Consider the following 21,738-nt stretch of genomic DNA (forward strand, 5'->3'; position numbering starts at 1 on the left):
TTTGAGCATCATTTAACACACGACTGGCATAGTAAATGACATGTACAAGCTTACCATGCCTCTGTCCTAAAACAGCTCCTATAGCAAAATCAATAGCATCACACATTAATTCAAATGGTAAATCCCAGTCAGAGGGAGCTATAATGGGAGCAGATGTAAGGTTTGCTTTCAGAGTTTCAAAAGCATGCAGATAATCAGAATCAAAGACAAAAGGAACATCAACAACCAACAGGTTGCTCAATGGTTTAGCAATCTTAGAAAAATCCTTTATAAATCTTCTATAAAATCCTACATGACCCAAGAAACTCCTAACTGTCTTAACATTAGTTGGTGGTGGTAATTTTTCAATTCCCTCCACCTTTGCTCTGTCTACCTCAATCCCCTTACTTGAAATTCGGTGTCCAAGAACAACGCCTTCTGTGACCATAAAATGACATTTTCCCAATTCAAAATAAGGTTTGATTCTTGACACCATTTCAAAACAAGAGATAAATGCTTAAGGCAGGATTCAAAAGAATTGCCAAAAATAGAAAAGTCATCCATAAATACCTCAATGAACTTTTCAACCATGTCAGAAAAAATTGAAAGCATACACCTCTGAAAATTTGCTGGAGCATTACAAAGTCCAAATGGCATTCCTGTAGGCAAATACTCCAAAGGGGCATGTGAATGCTGTCTTCTCTTGATCTTGAGGGTCCACTATAATTTGATTATATCCAGAATATCCATCTAGAAAACAATAAAAAGCATGATCAGCTAACCTCTCAAGCATTTGGTCAATGAAAGGCAGGGAGAAATGATCCTTCCTTGTAGCAGTGTTGAGCCTCCTGTAGTCTATGCACATTCTCCATCCTGTTACTATTCTTATAGGAATAAGCTCATTCTTTTCATTCTTGATCACTGTCATTCCTCCTTTCTTGGGAACTACCTGCACAGGACTTACCCAAAGACTGTCAGAAATGGGGTAAATAATACCTGCTTCCCATAATTTCATTACCTCTTTTTGGACCACCTCTTTCATAGTTGGATTGAGTCTTCTTTGTGGCTGCACAACTGGTTTAGCATCATCTTCAAGAAGGATCTTGTGCATACACTTCGTTGGACTAATCCCTTTCAAGTCACTAATGGTCCATCCAAGAGCTGTTTTATGGCTCCTGAGCACTGAAACAAGCGCTTCTTCCTCTTTAGGCTTCAGGGAAGAGCTAATAATCACTGGATAGAAATCATTTTCACCCAAGAACACATATTTCAGAGAAGGAGGTAAAGGTTTGAGCTCAAGCTTGGGGGCTTCCTCCTCTGCTTTAGGCGTGTGAACCACAGCCTTCTGGGGTGGTGAATCATCAACTTCCATCAATTCATACTCAGAAATAGGATCCAGAATATCATTAAGTACCTCAGCCTTCAGTACCTCTTGAACAAGTGGTTCAATAACATCTATTTTCATACACCCCTCAGAATCATTAGGGTGCTTGAGAGCTTCAAAAATATTAAGGACCACATGTTCCTCATTGACCCTCAGGGTTAATTCACCATTTTTCACATCAATCAGAGGTCTACCTATAGCCTAAAAGGGTCTACCAAGTATAATAGAGGGTTTTACCTCCTCTTCTATGTCTAATATAACAAAATCAACAGGAAAAATAAATGGTCCTACTTTAACAAGTAAATCCTCAACCACACCCACAGGTAATTTAATAGAAAGATCAGCAAGTTGAAGAGAAATACGAGTGGGTTTTACCTCCTCAATTTGAAGCTTTTTCATCACTGAAAGTGGCATGAGATTGATGCTAGCTCCAAGATCACATAAAGCTCTCTGAATGCCGACATCTCCAATGGTGCAAGGAATGACAAAACTCCCTGGGTCTGGCATCTTCTCAGGAAGGTTGTGTTGAATTATGGCACTACATTCCTTGGTTAACACCACTGTTTCTTGTTCCTTCCAGTTCCTCTTGTGGGTCAACAATTCTTTCATAAATTTAGCATAGAGAGGCATTTGCTCCAGAGCCTCTGCAAAAGGAATGTTGATCTGTAGCTTCTTGAAAACATCTAAAGATTTAGAAAATTGCTTTTCTTTGGAAGCCTTCTGAAGCCTCTAAGGGTATGGCATTTTTGGCTTGTATTCAGGAGCCTTTGGCAAGGTGGGATAAGTGTCAAGAGAGTCAGGGAATGGGTTGTCTGCATGTTTTGGAGGGGCATGCTCTACATCTCCCTTCTTCTCCTCTGGAGCTTCCTTTTCAACTAGCTCTTCATTGGCCTTGGTCTCAAAGCCAGCTACTTCACCACTTCTCAATTGAATAACCTTGTAATCTTCTCTTGGGTTCACCACTGTATCACCTGGAAATGTACTTGCAGACCTCTCAGCTATTTGCTTGCTCAGTTGGCCTATTTGCACTTCCATGTTTCTAATGGAGGCTCTGGTTTCCTGCATAAAACTCCTTATCATCTCCCAATTAGAATCTTCTTGGGACTTAGAGTTTGCCTGCTGAGGTGGTTGTTGCTGCTGAGACTGAAATTGGCGGTTATTGTAATTGTTCTGTTGGAAGCCGCCCTGAGAATTATTGTTGAAATTTTGAGGTCTCTGAGGTTGGTCCCTCCATCTAAAATTTGGGTGATTCCTCCACCCTTGATTGTATGTCTTAGAATATGGGTCATTGTTGGGATTCCTAGGACCATTCCCCATGTAATTGACCTGTTCAGAAGAGGGTTGAGCATAATCATAATTATCATTTTGCACAAAGTTACCTGCCATGTCATAGGAGGTCTCTTGAGGTGGATTTTGAGTGTTGATAGCTGAGACTTGCATGCCACCCATCTGTTGAGTAAGTAGATTTATTTGCTGAGACATAAGCTTGTTCTGAGCAAGAAGGGCATTAACAGCTTCCACGTCTAACACGCCTCTCTTCTGAGAGGTCTCAGAGTTCACAGGATTCCTGTTAGATGAGTATAAATATTGGTTGCTAGCCACCAATTCAATAAGCTCAATAGTCTCCTCTGGTGTCTTCTTCTTGTGCAGTGAACCACCTGCAGAGGTATCTAAGCTCATCTTGGACATCTCACCCAAGCCTTCATAAAAGATATCTAGTTGGGTCCATTTGGAGAACATGTCCGGAGGGCATTGCCTAGTCAGTAGCTTGTATCTCTCCCAAGCTTCATAAAGAGTTTCACCCTCCTTCTATCTGAAGGTCTGAACCTCCAACCTAAGCTTAGTCAGCTTCTTTGGTGGGAAAAATTTAGTAAGAAACTCAGTAACAACCTTTTTCCAAGTATTCAAACTCTCCTTTAGTTGGGAATCTAGCCATAGCTTTGCTTTATCCCTCAGAGCAAACGGAAAGAGCATGAGTCTGTACACCTCAGGATTCACTCTATTTGTCTTCATAGTATCACATGAGGAAGTCTATGATACTAGCAGTTTTGTTGCACCAGGGTGACCAATTGTGGCTTCAACTCAAAGTTGTTTGCAGCTATGGGAGGCACCACAATGCTTTTTCCATAAATATCTGTAGTAGGGGCAGAATAAGAGCCAAGCACTCTCCTTTGTTGCTCATCCCCATTCAGATTTGCCACATTGGCATTAACAGCATTATTATTATCCATAGTGGACTCTGCAGCCTTGTAAAGTCTTGCTTGTTGTAAACGTCGCCTACAAGTCCTTTCAGGTTCAGGATCAAAGTCTAACAGAGGTTTCTTGTCCCTGTTCCTGCTCAAAAATAGACAGAAGACAAGGAAAGATGGGATTCTCTACGTCAGAGTGCAGAGAACTCCCAGTGAGGTAACTTGTGTAAAGAAATAAAAAAATAAAAATACTAAATAAATAAATAAATAAATTCAAAAATAATAACTGAAATTAAATAAAAAATTTCGAAAATTAATAGAAAATAAACAGGAAAATTAAAATAAATTTAACTAGGTAATACAAACTTAATTTCAGAAATTAAGGAAAAATATTGATACTATTATTAAAGAAAACTTCAAAAATAATAAGGTAAAATTTAAATAAAATTAAAACTAAAATGCCTAATCTAAGCAATCAAAATAACTGATAGTTGTTAATCACTATCAATCCCCGGCAACGGCGCCAAAAACTTGGTGCGGAATTTCTATAACCACAAACTAACCGGTAAGTGCACCGGGTCGTACCAAGTAATACCTCAGGTGAGTGAGGGTCGATCCCACGAGGATTGATGGATCAAGCAACAATAATTGAGTGATAGACTTAGTCAAGCAAACAGAAAGTAATGTTTGGAAATTTAAAAGACATTAAACAATATAAAGAATATTGACAGAAAGTAATGTTTAGGAGAAATTATTTTCAAGCTGTAGTTCAAGTAAAGAGCTTTTCCAAGTTATACAAGAACTCAATTAGAAAGAGGGTCATACTTTCGTTCCACCCAAATTCATAAAATAAAGAACGAAAATAATTCTTGAATTATAAATCAATACATAAATTAATATAGAAAAAGCAATAGAATCAATCTATACAAATAGACAGAGCTCCTAACCTTAACAATGGAGGTTTAATTGCTCATGGTTTAGAGAAGAAAACTAGGATTCAGGTAAACTGTAAAAAATACGGAATGTAAATTGGAATAGAATCCCCTTTTAGGGAAGGAAAGTTTATTCCTTTTATATCTAATCCTAATAATTTAAAATCTAATTTCTAAAACTAAAATAATATCTTTTCCACAAATTAAGATTTGAATTTAAATCAGAATTAATTAGATAATCAGTAAGTCTTCAGTTGATGGATGGGGACCACTTGTCTCGTCTATTCTGCAGCTTCTAATATGTGTTTTCTGGGCTGGAAACTGGGTCAAAATAGCCCCGAACTCGCCCCCAGCGCTTTTCTGTGTTTTCTGCATGTGGCGCATGTCACGCGTACGCGTCAGTCACGCGTGCGCATCGATGGTCTTTTTCGCGTGTCACGCGTTGGTCACGCGCACGCGTCGCTGTGCAAATCTTCAAATCACGCGTACGCGTCAGTCATGCGCACGCGTCGCCATGGAAAGCTCTAAATCACGCGCACGCGTCAGGTATGCGCACGCGTTGCTCGTCGCTGTCATCTCCTTTAATTCTTGTGCTGCAGAAACTCCATCAAATCCAGCCGAATGCTACCTAAAATAAATAAAATTGCACAAGACTCAAAGTAGCATCCATATTGGCTAAAAGATAATTAATTCTTTATTAAACTCAACAAATTAGATGCAAATTCACTAGGAAAAGATAGGAAAGATACTCACGCATCAGCTATCTATAAAAATTGGACATGAGAGAAGAACTCATTTTTGGAAAGATAATTGGTTACAAGGTGGGCCCCTGAAAAGGAGTTTTCTAAGGCTTTTCTCTATTTCAAACCAGCAAGGATCTGTTATAGGAAATGTAAATTTTGGGATGGGTTAGAGTGGATATAGAATCTCCATTGGAGGAGAAAGTTGTTCCAATGGGAGTTGGCACTTGTTAACCAACTTCATAAAGGTTAAGACCAGTTAAATTATCAACTGGTAGAAATGATAGAATAGTATGAAAATTTGATTAAAAAAAGGTATTTTTTTACTAACTCCTTTGTGCAGGTGTTACAGACAGAGACTATCTCGGAGGAAGTCACAAGTTATAGCTTCATTAGTTTAATTTGGAGAGGCGTGGTCCTGCCAAGAATTGAGCTTTTTGCATGTTTTGTTCTAGTGGAAAGGATGAATACCTAAGAGAGACTAAGTAGATTAGGAGTTATTCATCAAAGGATAATATCTGTGTTCTGTGTAAAAAAGATGTAGAATTTATTCATCATTTGTTTCTTTGTTGTGAGTTTACTTTACAAGTGTGGTGTGCATGGATGGCATACTTTGATAGAGCTTGGTTTATACCGGGTACGTTCAAAAAACTATTCGAGAGTTTGATAGAAATGCTTGACAGAAAAGATGAGAAGAAAAAGTGATTGATTAGATTCTTTGTAGTAATTTGGAATATATGGCTGGAACGAAATGTGAGAATTTTTCATAATAAAAAAGGTAGCGTTGAGGACATTAAAATGATATCGTTGTTGAACTATAAAGAGTGGTATGCCGCTGGTCTATTTGGTTGTTGATGGCAATACCAGAGATGACAATGGATTGGTCGTCTTTGTGTTTTTTGCTTTTGTTTTATGTGTCATGTTTCTTTGTATCATTCCATTTTAGTGTGTTGAGCTTTTTTTGTTCAAAAAAAAAAATAAATATCATATTATTGCAATATATATATTATTACAATAATTTATCGTGTCTGAATTACATGCTATTACAAAATTAGATCACCACTTAAAGTGTGTAAGCAACACCACAAAATTGTTGAAGATCTTTAATTAACTTTGTTTAAATTGCAATTAATTATTATTACCTGCCACCTCCAACGTTCTGTGAATCTAAGATACATTAATAGAGCCATAAACTTTGCATGTGTTGTTTCCCAATAGAGTACTACTACAAATACAAGTCTTTTTGACATACAAGTCATACAAGTCACTTATATAACACGCGCGTAAAATCACGTTGTTCCTCTTTGTATCCTGCGTTCCTCCTCCTCCTCCTCTTCCTTCTTTTTCTCCTTCTTCTTTGCGTTTCTCTTCTGTTTTCTTCGCGTGTTTCATCTCCATCGTCTTTTTTTTATTACTGTTATTGTTGCTGTATTTTTTTCCTCCTCCTCTTTCTATTGATTTTGTAACAATATGTATTTTTTTTGTTTGATTTTTTCCTCCTAAGAAGAATTATGAGAATATGAAATAAGAAGATGAAGAAGAAGAAGCAGCAGAAGATGAGGAGGAGGAAAAGGAAGAGTTTTGAATTATGCAGAATTTATTAGCACACATACACTGAAAATTCTTAGACAATAGACTCAAATATCTTCGTGTCACATCCAAATTTGCTGCAAATACAAAAAAATATTTCTTCTAATGCTGCATTTTTTCTTCTTTTTTTTCTTATTTCTTTCTCTCTTTTAGTTGAATGAATGTATGTTCATCCATTTTCAAGTAATTTTGCAACATTATGTGTTTCTTCTTCTTCTTTGTTTGATTTTTTTTATTTTTATTCTTGTTAAAAGAGTAAAACAAGAAGAAACTTGAGAAGGTAAAATAAAAAGAAAAAGATGAATAAGGAAAGAAGAAGAAGAAGATGGTGATGATGATGAAAAAAAGAAGAAGAATCAGCAGAAGATGAGGAGGAAGAAGAGAAAGAGTTTTGAATTATGCAGAACTTATCAGCACACATACACCAAAAATTCTTAAACAATACACTCAAATATCTTCGTATTACACCCAAATATCTTCGTGCTACACCCAAATTTGTTGCAAATACAGAAAAATATTTCTTCTAATGCTGCATTTTTTTTCTTCTTTTTTTTAGTTGAATGAATGTAAGTTCATCATCTTTCAAGTAATTTTGTACCATTATATATTTCTTCTTCTTCTTTGTTTGATTTCTCTAGTTTTTATTCTTGTTAAAAGAATAAAATAAGAATAAACTTAAGAAGATAAAACAAGAAAAAAAATGAATAAGAAAAAAAAGATGATGATGATGATGATGAAAAAGAAGAAGAAACAACAGTAGAAGATGAGGAAGAGGAAGAGGAAGAGTTTTGAATTATGCAGAACTTATCAGCACACATACACTGAAATTTTTAAACAATACACTCAAATATCTTCGTGTTATACCCAAATTTGTTGCAAATACAGAAAAATATTTTTTTAATGCAAAACTCTTATATTACATTCAATTCTAACCATCAACGATGAAACATTATTCACCTACAGAATCATAAACTACTAACAAAAAAATTAACTAGAATTAAATCACACCCCAGCCACTTGATTAGATTCAAAACAATAATCAATTTTGTTATGGTTTCAATTAACAATCTGAACTTGAATTATTCATTATCTTTAACAACGAGATAACTGATAATGGAGAAGAAGGAGAAAAATGAAGGAGGAAAAAAATTCCAATGAAAAAAGAAAGAGGAAGAGGATGAGAAGAAGGTGGTGTTAGTGACGACGATAACGAAAGAGAAAAAGAACGTATGCGCGTGAATATAAATAACTTATATAGGTTTGTATAGAAAAATAACTTGTATGTAGAGAATAATTGTTCCAATAAAATCACAAGACCTCCACTTTATTCCGGGACGAGGAACTCCTGACAACATCATTATTGCCCAAGAAGTCCTCCACTTTATGAAGAAGACTAAATCAAAGAAAGGCACACTAGCATTTAAGATTGATCTGGAGAAAGCTTATGACAGAGTTGACTGGAGGTTTTTAGCTCATACCCTTAAAAGCTTTGGTTTTCCTATTCCTACACTTAATTTGATTATGAATTGTGTCACTGCTTCTTCCTTATCTATTCTTTGGAATGGGAGTCATCTGAATGGCTTTACTCCTAGCCGAGGTCTTAGACAAGGAGACCCTATGTCACCCTATCTTTTTGTGTTGTGTATGGAGCGATTGGCATGCTTTATTAGTCATCAGGTTGATTTGGGCTTGTGGGAACCGGTTGCTATTTCTAGAGGAGGACCAAGAATATCCCACTTAATGTTTGCGGATGACTTGCTTCTATTCTGTAAAGCTACAAAGAGACAAGTGCAAAATGTGATGTTGGTTTTAGAGACTTTTTGCAAAGCATCTGGGATGAAGATTAATGTGGAGAAGTCTAAAGCGCTTTGCTCCAAGAATGTCTCTGCAACAAGGAAAGAGGTTTTCACTGGGGTATCCTCTATCAGATTTGTCCAGGACTTGGGCAAGTATCTTGGAGTTACCCTTAGCCATTCTAGGGTGACTCGTTCAGCTTTCAATGGTGTCCTGGATAAGATTCAGAGTAGGCTAGCAAGCTGGAAAGGAAATTTACTCAATCGGGCTGGTAGACTTTGCTTGGTTAATTCTGTTGTCGCTGCTATTCCCACGTACCAGATGCAGGTCTCTATTTTTCCCAAAGGAATCATTAGTAAATTGGAGTCTATGATGAGGAATTTTCTTTGGAAAGGACAAGTTGATGGAAGAGGATTGAATCTTGTTAGTTGGAAGGTACTGGTTACTCCAAAAAAATATGGAGGTTTAGGGATTAGAGATCCTTATTGTGTAAATATTGCTCTTCTTGGGAAGCTAGTTTGGACTTTCTTCCAGCAGCCAAACAAGCTATGGGTCCAATTGTTGGATGCCAAATACCGATCATCTCTATATGACTGTTTTAGTTATCCTAAGAACAAGGACTCTCCCATTTGGAGGTGTCTTTGCAAGGCTTGGGAAGTGTTGAAGGATGGGTTTGCTTGGTGTATTGGAGATTTGAACCAGAATTTTTGGTTTTCTAGCTGGAGGAAAGAAGGACGGTTATCTAATGAGATCGATTATGTTCACATTTCTGATTCGAATCTCCGGATACAGGATATTTGGTCGGTTGGTAGGTGGCATTTGGATACTCTTTATTCTCCTTTATCTCAAAATCTGAAAGATAATATTCTTTCTTACAATCCAGATGAACAAGCAGGTCCGGAAGTGGGTTGGTATTGGAGTGGGTCTGCTGCCAAAGTCTATAACTCTCGCAATGGTTACTTGTGGTTGTGTAAGCAGCTGTTTGGTTGGGAGGAGCGGGAGAATTGGCTTTGGCTTTGGCGCCAGCTTGTTCCGGAAAAGCATAAATTTTTGGATTGGTTGTGTCTTAAGGAGGCTCTTCCTACTGCAAGTTTTCGCTTTAGAAGAGGGATGTCGTCATCGGATAAGTGTCCAAGATGTCTTTCTAGCCAGGAATCGGTTTTACATTGTATTCGAGATTGTCCCAAAGCTCAGCTTGTCTGGCATAGGTTGGATATTTGTTGTCATCCTTTGGATTTGAAGAACTGGTTCTTGTATCATAGCAGAGAGCATCCGTTCAAGTTCTTTTCGGGACTTTGGTGGATATGGCGAGCAAGGAATAATGACATCTTTAATCCCGATGAAACTTGGCCTCCGGAAAAAGTGATTTGTCTGGCATTAACTTCAGAAAAGGAGCTTAGGAATATCTTTGAATTACAACGTATGTGCCTTCTCTCTACTCTAAATGGTTTTTGGAATCCCCAATCCATTGGTACTTTTAAGATTAATTGTGATGCTAGTTATTTTGGTTCGGGTGATAGTGTTGATTTTGCTTGTGTTATTAGAGATTGTAATGGGAGCTGGCAAAGGGGGTGTTTGGGAATGATTGAGAGTAATAGTATTCTTCAAGGAGAATTATTTGCTATTTGGAGAGGATATCTCTTAGCTTGGGATGTGGGTCAACGAGATGTTATTTATGAGATAGATTGTGTGGAAGCATTTAATCTTGTTACTCAAGATGGTTTTGGGTTTATTGATCCACTGGTGCTCAAAATAAGAGATATCATGCATTGGAGTTGGTGGGTTGACTTTCGTTTGATAATGAGAGATGCAAACACGGTGGCAGATACTATGGCAAAGATGGCGATGAAGTTACAACTTTCACATGTGGAGCTTCTTTCACCTTGGGAGGAGTTTAAGAGTAGTCTTAAACGGGACTGTCCCTCTATTTAGGCAGTTCCTTGTTTTGTTTGTTTTGTTTTTCTTTGTTTAATTTATTTCAGTCACCAAAAAAATCACAAGACCTGCATATATCTTACCGAGAATGTCGGAACTTTTAGAAAAAATTCCGTCAATACCGTCACAAATCACAGTAATTAGATAACCTGGTGAATACATTAGTTTCAAATAGGATATTAAGGCAACAATTTAGTTTAATGGTCTGCAATTAAAAAGAGTAACCATGTATTAATTATTGATCTAATAAAATATTTTTTTACGGGAAAATTTAAATATATATATATAATACTCAGAGAGTGTACACCATATACACTACAAAACTTTTATTTGTTTGTGGTAGTTTTTTAATGGGAGTTACTAAAAACTTCCATAATATATTTTATTTGTGGCAAATTATAAAACCTCCTTAAATAATTAACAAAAACTCCCATTTTTATATACTCCTAATCCAATTAAATTATAAAAAAAAATCCAATCCAAACAAAACTCACCCATACTCAAAAAAAAAAAAATCAAAACAGGGCTTTAAGATTCTGAAACCCTAGAATCTCAATGTCAGTGCCACCGCTACCGCCACTGCCATTCTTCTCCTTGCCGTTGTTATCGTCATTGTCTCCTTCGTCAACGCATCACCGGTAGAGTTATGAATGGAGGACGAGGTGATCGTGGAGCCTCTCAATTCGTGAAGCTTTCCTTAGATCTTCTGCTTCTGCGTCGCCTTCCACGATGGGTTCTTCCGCTAGTTTTTCCTTTGCTCCGGTGGCTTGAAGCACTCAGAGAGCGGTTTTGATGCGGACCCGGTGGGACTGGCTGAGGAGATCTGGAAGGCGAGCGAGCGGGAGTCTCTAGAAGCTTCGATTGAAGCTGCGTTCGAAGCTATCAGATCTCGTAGAACTGAGTCTTATGTCGTTCCAAGTCATTGCGGTGAGAATTTCTTCCTAATTTGTTCTTGTTTAGTTCGGGACTTAAATTTTCTCACTCACTTCCGATCCGAATTTGTTCAGACAATCTCCGTGTCTGTGAGAGATGAATTGAATTTGAGATCTCTATTAACTCCAATTTGTGCCTAGTTTAGTTTCATACATATACTTTCTCACTTGCTTCTATGATTTCAATTATTCCAGATTTCTATTTCTGCACCTCTTTTGTGATTTTGTGAACCAAATTGTGGAAAATGCAAGAATTACAATCCTTAACTCAAGCTTCTCACAACTTCCAAAGTGAACGAGCTTGTAACCAAATCCTACTAGCTTGTCATTATTCTTCCAGGGGACCTACACAGTAAGCACGTTTACTCACAAACTTCTCTTTCTAATTCTTTTTACTTCTCTTAAGATGAGATATATATATTTATTGAACTGTTTATCCTTTGTCTGAATGTCCTTTGTTGAGACTAGATCAATTAGTAGGTACTCAACTTTGAATAAAAATAGATAAATAACTCATTAAGCATAAGCTATCTAAGCAATAATAGCAGTAGGTAATTTCAATTTTCAAGCTCTCTATGCTTCTGTACCAAGATAAACTCAATGCATTCATGTAGATTATTGCACTGCTAAAATAAATTGATTGTTTACTTTACTTTATAATTGTAAACAAACATACTTAGTATGAACATTCTTCTTCCAGTGCCAATTGTATATAAAGTTGATCGTCTTCGAGATGGAAAGAGCTTTGCTACGTGGAGAGTTGATGCAATTCAAAAGAAAAATATTGTGTTCACTTTGTTGGCTTCATTTCAAGTAATTTTTGTTCTTAAAGATAGTATTGAATGGACTTCTCATGCAACAACAACTGAGACATGTTCATTTAACAAATTCTCTTTTATAAATTTAGAGTATGCTTCAGTTATTTTCTTAATATACAGAAAGAAGAATTAGGATTTGACCACCAGGAGGTAGCCATGCCATCTGTGCCTCCACTAGACAAGGTAAGTTACATGGTTATTTATATTAATTAAGATTTAAGAATGAAAATGGTGTTTTGCTGATTTCATATTATTAATTGTTTCTAGCTTTTGTCAATGGAGGAGCTGTGGGAGAGACGTCTTACTGACCCTCGTCTTCTAAAGTAAGATTTTGGAGGAGCCGCGGGAGAGACGCTAAGAAAGTTTCACGCCAAGACTTCGTTTTTCCGCTTCCCATGACTTCTGTGCATCTCATGTATCTGCAAACACATTTTCACTCTCATTTTCTGGTACTTTTTTTTAAATCTACCTTTTGCTATGATTGATGTCATAACCTGTATTGTTCAATTTTCATAGAAGTGGTATCTTCCTTACTAGCAATCGTTGTGAAGGTTGTACTCTTATGCATTCTTGTTGATTTCCTATTGCTAATTTGTAATTATGCAAATCAAATTTGGAATTTTTATGCATTTTTCTGGTCTGTTTCATTGCACCAGTTCTAGTCTCTACTCTTATGGTGGCCAGAGAAGAGCTTGCCACCATCAACAGTAGTGCAATTTCCAGAAGCTTCTTCATTCTGAATTTTTGATACACTATGTGCAATGGTAATAACGGGATTAATTATCTTTGATGATTTAGATCAAGAAAAGGCAGTGAAGTCATAAGTATTTGATAGATTTTTTCGGGAATTTAAAATTTCAAATAAGGGATCGGAACAAAAGAATATAAAGCAGATATACAAGATATAGTTAGAACAACTAATATTAATTGTGATGGTTATTTTGGTTATCAATTTTGTTCTTTATTGTTCTTGACTGTCTATTAGAACTATTGTATTGCAAATTAATAGCCATTGGGCTTTAATTCTAGACTTATATATTATTAGTGATTATTATACTTTAATTCTAGACTTTGGCATCTATTAGTACTTATATGTGATTTGTGTTTTAATCTATGGTTTAACTTTTGGATTGACTAAATTTATAATTAAAATTTTGATGAGAAATAATGTTAATCTATTAGTACTTATATGTGATTTGTGTTTTAATCTATTAGTACAATAATGTTAATTCTTATATATTGCCTTGTTCATACTATGTCAATTTTGATTTGATTCTTTTTGCAATAAAATACAGGATATGAGGCAGCAAGCCAATAAAACTAGAGAAGTTACTACACCAATTATAGTAAGGTAGCTAGAAGATATTTTTAAGTTGAATGAGACATTTGCCAAAATAAAACTGTACGTATTGCCATAATTTTTCATAGACTTTACTTGCCCATTCGCAATATCTACTTCGATTTAATTTAAACATTAGTTAATCCTTTATAAGAACTTGGTACCAATCATAGTAATATAGAATAATGGCAGTAGAATAGAGTAGAAATAGGAAAATAGAAAAGATAAAATGGGTTCTAAGTACTCTTCTTCCTCCCATTTTCTTTTGTCTTCAAAACAAAAAACTTTTGTTATTTTCTTGCTTTTGTTCATAATCATCCCACTCATCATTCCTTTTGAGAAGCCAAATAGTGTTCCTAATCTCACAAACAGAATCAAGTTGGTGGAGAAAACAAATTTAAAGCCTCTTGGTTTGATATCATAGAAAAATCCATTGGTAGAAGCAATAGCATTAACATAGGCCCTGTTAACATTACTTTCTAGTATGTGTGTATGTTATCAGAACACACCCTCCCCACTTACCTTGCTAGCTATTACATAATTTAGGCCCACTGCACTCTTTACTAGCTCTCTTTTCTTTTATGTTCTTACAATAAATAAAGTGTTTAATTACTATATTAGTTTTTATAATCTTATCAAATTTTTAATTAAATTATTGTATTTGAGTTGGAAGATAATCCAAATAACATGATTCCACTGATCCCCTCAATATGCTATGCCGTATAAGAAACTAAATTTATTAGCTAAATCTAATCATTCTTTGTATTTCTCCTTCAGTTTATTCTTTTGATATAGTACCTACATCTTAGACAGTCTAACTCAATTTCTCCTGCATCAGATCTCATGTTGCTACTGAGGAGCATGTGAAAGAAGCAATAAGGCCTTTCACCCTGTCTACAATGGATGCTGCTCGGTCTGAAAAAGTTTTATCTGATCCTGGCACCGGTGAGTTAGTTAACCGATACTTGTACTCGATAGGACAATTTTTTTGAAACTGCTTATTGTTCTGTTGAGAAAGCAATCAGTTACAAGAAGTTTTAAGTTATGTTGGTTTATTAGTGTCTCATAGATAGGTGTCATCTTTTGCTATTGCTTTCTCCAAGGACTTGCTTTGCCAAATAATCTTTTGTTTAACAGATGTCTTATCAAACCAGAAATCACTTGCTATTGCCTCACCAAGTGAGCAACAAAAGTACAGGAAACCATTTTCTGCAGAAGATTATGCTAGAGTATCCACGTCACCAGAAGCAGGAGCAAATGAGTCTTTAGCATGTAAATTGATAAATTTTCTTCACTTTGAGTTGATTTTGATATCCAAAGGATACATTTTTTTATATTAACATTCAATATAGATTCTGCTTGAGCTAATCTGTTTCATACATTTTCTGCAGCAAAAACTAAGTAGGCGATTTATTATTCACCTTTCTAGGAGGAATTCCCCGACAATAACGAAGGTATGTACCCTTACTGCTCAAGCTTTTCTGAATCCATGTTAATTTTTGTATGTGTCACTGCTAAATATCATCAAAAAATAAAATCTCCTTCATTGATTAAACTTTCTCTTGTTTATTTAATTGTCTCTCTTTAGCCTCTCTTGGTATAAACCTTCTCAAGAAACGCCACTATTGCTTTCTCCCAAGTGAACTTTTGCAAATCTATAGTTACATGTACTTGTGCTTATAGACTTATACACTTAACATTCTATGCGGATGCGGTGCTTTTTTGGGTCTTGTTGGCACTTTTACTTCTAAATATTCACAACTGCAAAGCATTCCTCATCATGTAGCAGTTTTATAGCCATAATTTCGTTGCTTTTAGATTCAGAGCAACCATCATGAGGTTGTTGCAGATTTAGTGCAGACAAGATTTGTTGCTAGGAGATCATCGGTGCTAGTAATGGACATTAAAGGACAAATATTTGAGACTTTTATGTAGTTAGATGATATTGAAACATTAAAGTTGTTGTTTTGTTTTAATTTTTTGAAGAAAAACAGTAATAGTTATGTAGAACTATACCATATGTAATTATGTTTGGAACTATTGACATTGAAAACTTTTATATATATATATATATATATATATATATATATATATATATATATATATATATATATATATATATAGTTATATACTTATATTGTCTTATATTGAGGAATTATTGTTGTTTTGGTGTTATTGAGAAATTATTGAGCTATAAAAGATTTAATTTTTAAATTGTAATATTAAAAAATAAATTTTTAATTTGAGTAGAGTGTAAATGAGATGGAATTAATGAATGTTTTGAAATTAAAAATAAATAAATAATCAAAAGGTTTGTAAAAGTTTAAAAATCCCACAAAATAGCTAATATTTGTTAAACTAGAAAATTAATTTGTGGGGGGTTTTAAACTGCCACAAAAATGATTTAAAACCGTCATAAAAGATCAATATAAAACCCCACTAAATACACATAAAACCTCCACTGAATAAATTATGGGGGTTTCAAAAAACCTCCACAACAGAGCTCGTGGCACCTCAAATTTTTGGGGTTTTAAAAACCCCAAAAAATCATTTAGTGGGAATTATAAACCTCCACAAATTGACATAAAAACTGCCACAAATAGCCAAATTCCTTATAGTAATATATGTAATTATATTTTATTTAAATATTTTTAAGTGGTAAAACCCATAATACATATTATTTATTTTTATTCTATTCTATACTTTTATTCTCTATCAGAATCAGTATTTTTTAATTCTCTTATTTTGATCCTAATAAGTAGGTTAGACGCTGAAAATCATATCACATTAACACTTAATGTGTTAAGTCAGCATTTAACATATTAAATTGATGATAGAGATTAAAATCAATTTTTTAAATTTTATTAAATTATAAAAAAATAAAAAAAATAAATACTTTATAGAAACTAAAATTAAAAAATAAATTATAAAAATAAAAATAGAATTCATACTCGCAAGTGTTGAATTTCTGACTAAGAACGGAAAGATCATTTGATTGAGATTTTGAGAAGCTGCTCTTTTAATTTCAGACCAAAACTTTCGTATAGTTCATAGCATGTCTTGCTGGCTTTCTGCATCCATGTCGATTATTATTTTTATGGCTCTTTAAAAAATAAATAAAATACGATAATATATGTAGATTACTTGAAAATTCCTTGACACAATTGAGTGGTATAGGTTTAGTTTGGTAAAATTTTTTAAAGATGTACTTGTACTTGTATTTTTTAGAAGCTCAAACTTATCATTTTGTACTTGATAAATAAAAAAGATTATGTGTTTGTGTTAGTAACTTTTAAAAGATCGAAATACTTTTGAAAACATCTAAGATAGAATTTTTTAAAATTAGTTTATACTTTTCAAAATTTAAAAATCTAATATAACCTCATATGTTAATTAATTTTTAAATTTAAATATTTAATACTTACATTTATCTTTATTATTATATTTTTAAATTTTAAAAATTATTTTATTAAACATAATTGATATTATATATATTTATTAAAAACTATTTTTAATTTAATTTACAAAAAATAAATACTATAATTTTTAAAATATTATCTTTTAAAAATTAATTTTTATAAATTATTTTAAAAAATAAAAATTTTACCAAACTAACTCGTGATATGATCAAAATAGAGAATTGGAGCCGCCAAGGCACCGATGGCTAAGTGCGAATATTTGACCCTAAACCATGTAGCAAGTACTACATAGTAACAAATTAAATTCTATCAAAATATTATAAAATTGGAAGAGAAAAATTAAAGGTGAAAAATCATGAAACCTAATTAAATTAAAGAACTAGTGAATCATTGAGAAATTAAACTGACTTCCACCGTATGATGCTCCAATTTCGATGACGGTGGAATTCTTGGGGTGTAGTGTCCTTTTCACATGTATGATGACTTGTGCATCTACTAGTGCTTGAGCGGAATTGAAATATCCGCTTGCATTCTTCGGTGTTTCTTTTCTCGAACCAAAGTCAATTGATGTTGATGGATGAACAAAAGAATGAATTAAAGAAAATGCAGGTTGGTAAAATTTTTATTTTCTAAAAGTAATCTAAATTATTAGTTTTTGAAAGATAATTTTTTAAAAAATCATAGTATTTATTGTTGAAGAATGTTAGAGAAAGCGTGAATTTATTATTTGAAAAAATACTTAGTTTAGTCCCTGAAATTGTACTCAAATTTCAATTTAGTTCTTGAAATTTTAATTGTTTTAATTTAGTCTCTAAATTTTTTAAATTTTAATCATGTTAGTTCCTGTAGTGATTTTCGTCACAAAGTCAATTAAAAAGTTTAGGGACTAAATTAAGATAATAGAAATTTTAAAGACTAAATTGAGACTCGAGTGTAACTTCAGGAATTAAATTGAATATTTTCTCTTATTATTTTTATCCAACAATTAGTCGTTTAAAAGCATGAATTAAAAATATGTTGTTGAATTATTAAATTAAAAATATTTGATTAATAACTAAAAATACTGACAAAAAATAATAAATTTTATTGACTTTTAAACCTTTTTCTTTATTATTTGTTAAATTAATCTAAAAATATTTTTTTATAAGCACAAGACATAACAACAATAGTATTTAGTAAATAATTATTAAAATATAATAAATATAAATATAGTAATAAATTTAAATATTTATTAATATATAAAATTATATTAAATTTTTTAAAATACCAAACAAAATATTAAATTTTTTAATTTCAATAATAACAAATTATCTTTAAAAAGTAATTTATTTGGATTCTTAATTTTAATTAAAAACTACAAAAATAAACATATAATCTTTTTGAATTCCAAACATACACATATTCTCTCGAAGAAAAGTTTACTAAACCAAGTAAATTTAATTTGTAAATCAAAGTATACCTCTATGTATGATATTAAAGCACTAAACGAAGCAGCGTTATCTTTGGTGCTTCATCACCTAAGTAGGCAAATATTGTAGCATTAGAATTGGCGCCGCCCCAATATTTGTGTTAATCGAAAAAATATTTTCAATTGAGATAAGTTGGTTCGAGATAGTGAAAAGGTCGATTGAGATGTGAGCTGTTGTCGAAGAGATGCACTGCACGTATAGGTATTGGTCGAAGATATCTGACACGGATTTAATTTCGAACACTCTACTAAATCGAACGGGTCTAGTTGAATAAGTATTCGAAAGGAGAAATCGAATAGTTGTTCGAATAGTAGATCAAGCAATTACATGAGTGAAGAAGTTGAGGGTTTTCATCATGCGAGAAATTTATGGGTAATGTCTATTGACAGAAGAATGGGAACGGTTACCTGAGAGTGCACGGACAAGATAATGCTATGTAATTAATAAGTGATTTTGGAAGTAGGCTATAAATATTAGAAAGTTTTAAGGAATAAAGGTTGGAACTTCGTTTCAGAAATTACTCACGCACTCTCACATCCCAGCGACTTTCTGAGTTTGCCTCGAGTCAATTATCTATAAGGTTCCTTCCATTTGTCTTTATTTTCCATTTTAAATTCCAGTAAACTTTACCTTTCAAGCAAGTTTATCTTTCAAGTCAATTTAACTTTCAAGCATCCTTTAATTTCCATGTTCAATTTACGTTTCAGTAAATTTAATTTTCAAGTTAAAGTCCTTTGATCCAATCGAAAGCACCTTTACCGCTTTGTTTAAATTTCAACACAAGCTTTCCGATTTCAGTTAATTTTCTGTTTTAAAACTTCATTTTTCATTTCTTTTACTCTTTTACAAACTTTGATTTATATTTCATTTCGATACTCGTCTAATCGAATATACTTTGATACACTTATAGAAAATTGGTACCTGCAAAAGAGGAGTTGGTTTCGCTCACAAACTATTAGAATCGAACCACCATCGATTTGCTAAAAATCGACAAAACAAATTGACACGCCCAGTGGGACAGTTTTAAAATTTAATTGTGTCAAAAATTTGTTGCTTTCAACTATTGCATTATGCATGCAGTGTTGATATTTGGTGCATGCGATTAAGAAGTGGTAGAATTGTTACCATGTTTGATGAAGTTTCAAATGGCAATGTAGAAACAAGTAGTAATGTCCCAATAACTGCTACACAAATTTCTGCAAGTTTTATTCCACATGTAGAGTATAATTCTAGGGAGAATATTGCAGTTATTAATGCAAGTGTTGGTGGTAGTGGGCGAAATTCACGTCCTAGGATCACCTCAGTTCAGAATCAACTGCAAGTAACCGCAGGTTGGCTTCCATTTGGCCTTCCTCCTGGCTATACGCCTGCTACGGGCAGTTACACATTTCTAGTTGGATTTGAAAATGTGCCAGGTACGGTTTCTAACTAACCTTCTTTCTCATATCTCGACGTTAATCGAGATTATCAAGTGGGCTCCTCGTCGAATAATTCAAGATCGATGGCTAAGTTTTGACAATATATTGACGAAATCTATCATGATTTAGTCAACCTGTTGATTCACCAGATGACTACTATTCTGAATCCTATCCTGGCTGAGAATGAGTCAAAATATGATCGATTGGTTAAACAAGTCGAGAGAATTGCTCGAATTGTCGATTATGATGAGGGGCAGCCTATTCCCCAAGATTTGGTAGTAGACCAGGAGAACGTATGATATAATGAGGAGAATGTATTTAACAATCCTGAAAGGGAAGAAAATATCCCTTATCTCATTCGACGAGATCAAAATGCTGATGAAGTTTTGAATAGACTTCACACAGCGTGGATATCATTACCAGGTGACAAGGATTGTCGAGGATGTCCTCAATGGAATGGGTATCAACGTGGGTCTCATGCATCATCGACCATATTTTATTTCTGCTTTTCCTTCTGCAGTGCAAATGACAGAATTGCCAATGGGTGTAAAAAATTCCAAAATACTTACAAAATTTGCAGGAGATTGGAGAGTCAACCGTCGAGCATATAGCTCACTATATGGTCGAATTAGGAAATTTGGCAGATAATGAAAATTTGAGAATGAAGTTTTTTCCTGCTTCATTAACAAAAAATGCTTTCACTTGGTTTTCAAATCTGAGACCCAGTTCGATTTTAACGTGGGCACAATTGGAAAATACTTTTCATGCTCAATTTTATAGAGAAGAATTGAATGTCTCCTTGACAGATTTGCTTGCAATAGAACGAGATGATGGAGAATCGATAGATGACTATATAATTCGATTCAAAAATGCTCGCAATCGATGTTATGTGTCGGTCCCTGAAAGCGAGATTGTCAAAATAGCCATCAAAGGTCTTGGCTTGTATATGTGTCAAAAACTACTCAATATGCATATTCCTGATTTAGCCTATTTGGCTGAGAGAGTTCGACAAGTTGAAAAAATAAAAGAAGAAAAGAAGAAAGAAAGAGAAATGGTTGAATATGAGTGTGTCGAAAACAATATTCAATGATGATAAGTATTTTTGCTTTTGTCCATCTAGCAAAAAAAATCATCATAAAAAATAATATTTTCCACAACATATTTTTGAATTCTTTGAAAAGCTAATGTTTGACAAATTCGAACTTTATCAAGTTATAGGTGCATATTGGAATACTTTGGAAGGAGTTGCATACTCTGTTAAGATATGTATAAGTATGTATGTGAAAAGAAGTTCTTGAGAAGTGGTTATTGGCAGCTGTTAGATATAATTGTGGAAAAGAGAAAAATTTTTTTATTCAACTTTGAAACTCTATAAAGTTGATCAAATTTCAGATGAAAAAAAGCTTCTCTATTCACTTTGGAAATTGTGAAGTTGGAAATTTGAAAAAAAAAATTGATTATGATATTTTCGAATCATCAAATATGACAACTCTCTGACCACAATGATCCGAGAAGGAAAAGGAAAATTACCATGATTTGGGTAATATGTTGTCATACAAAAAATTCGATGAGGTATCGAAAATGAATACGGCTGAAAATATTCAACAAAATGTCGAAGATCCAATAGTTGGACAAACAGCCACTTTGCCTCAAGATGTCGAAAACAAATACTTGGGGGCATTTCTTATATCGAAGATAATTTTTCTTCGATAGATTGAAAAAAGAAAGCATCGTTGAAATATGAGATATCTTTATCCATTTTATTATCCTTGACTCTTCAAGAATGATACGATGCTTCAC

At 33.8% G+C, this 21,738-nt stretch overlaps 1 protein-coding gene across 9 annotated transcripts; it reads left to right on the forward strand.

Annotated features, from left to right (window-relative positions):
- Positions 1-11,046: 11,046 nt before the first annotated feature.
- Positions 11,047-15,665, forward strand: LOC112759080 (uncharacterized). 9 transcript variants are annotated; one of them, XM_072220251.1, is made up of 11 exons: positions 11,048-11,470; positions 11,671-11,827; positions 12,176-12,288; positions 12,414-12,476; positions 12,561-12,844; positions 12,950-13,057; positions 13,589-13,644; positions 14,471-14,577; positions 14,770-14,904; positions 15,024-15,086; positions 15,451-15,665. In XM_072220251.1, the coding sequence occupies exons 6-10, from the start codon at positions 13,055-13,057 to the stop codon at positions 15,035-15,037; spliced, it is 315 nt and encodes a 104-aa protein (XP_072076352.1). In that variant the 5' UTR covers positions 11,048-11,470; positions 11,671-11,827; positions 12,176-12,288; positions 12,414-12,476; positions 12,561-12,844; positions 12,950-13,054; the 3' UTR covers positions 15,038-15,086; positions 15,451-15,665. The 9 variants fall into 9 exon arrangements, 7 of the variants coding, with proteins under 7 accessions (XP_072076347.1, XP_025663694.1, XP_072076348.1 ...); XM_072220250.1 differs by having other exon boundaries at positions 12,561-12,742; XR_011874201.1 differs by having other exon boundaries at positions 11,047-11,470; positions 12,561-13,057; positions 13,589-13,695.
- The last annotated feature ends 6,073 nt before the right edge of the window (positions 15,666-21,738 follow it).

Source organism: Arachis hypogaea, chromosome 16 (genome assembly GCF_003086295.3).
Source record: "Arachis hypogaea cultivar Tifrunner chromosome 16, arahy.Tifrunner.gnm2.J5K5, whole genome shotgun sequence".
Classification (NCBI taxonomy): domain Eukaryota; kingdom Viridiplantae; phylum Streptophyta; class Magnoliopsida; order Fabales; family Fabaceae; genus Arachis; species Arachis hypogaea.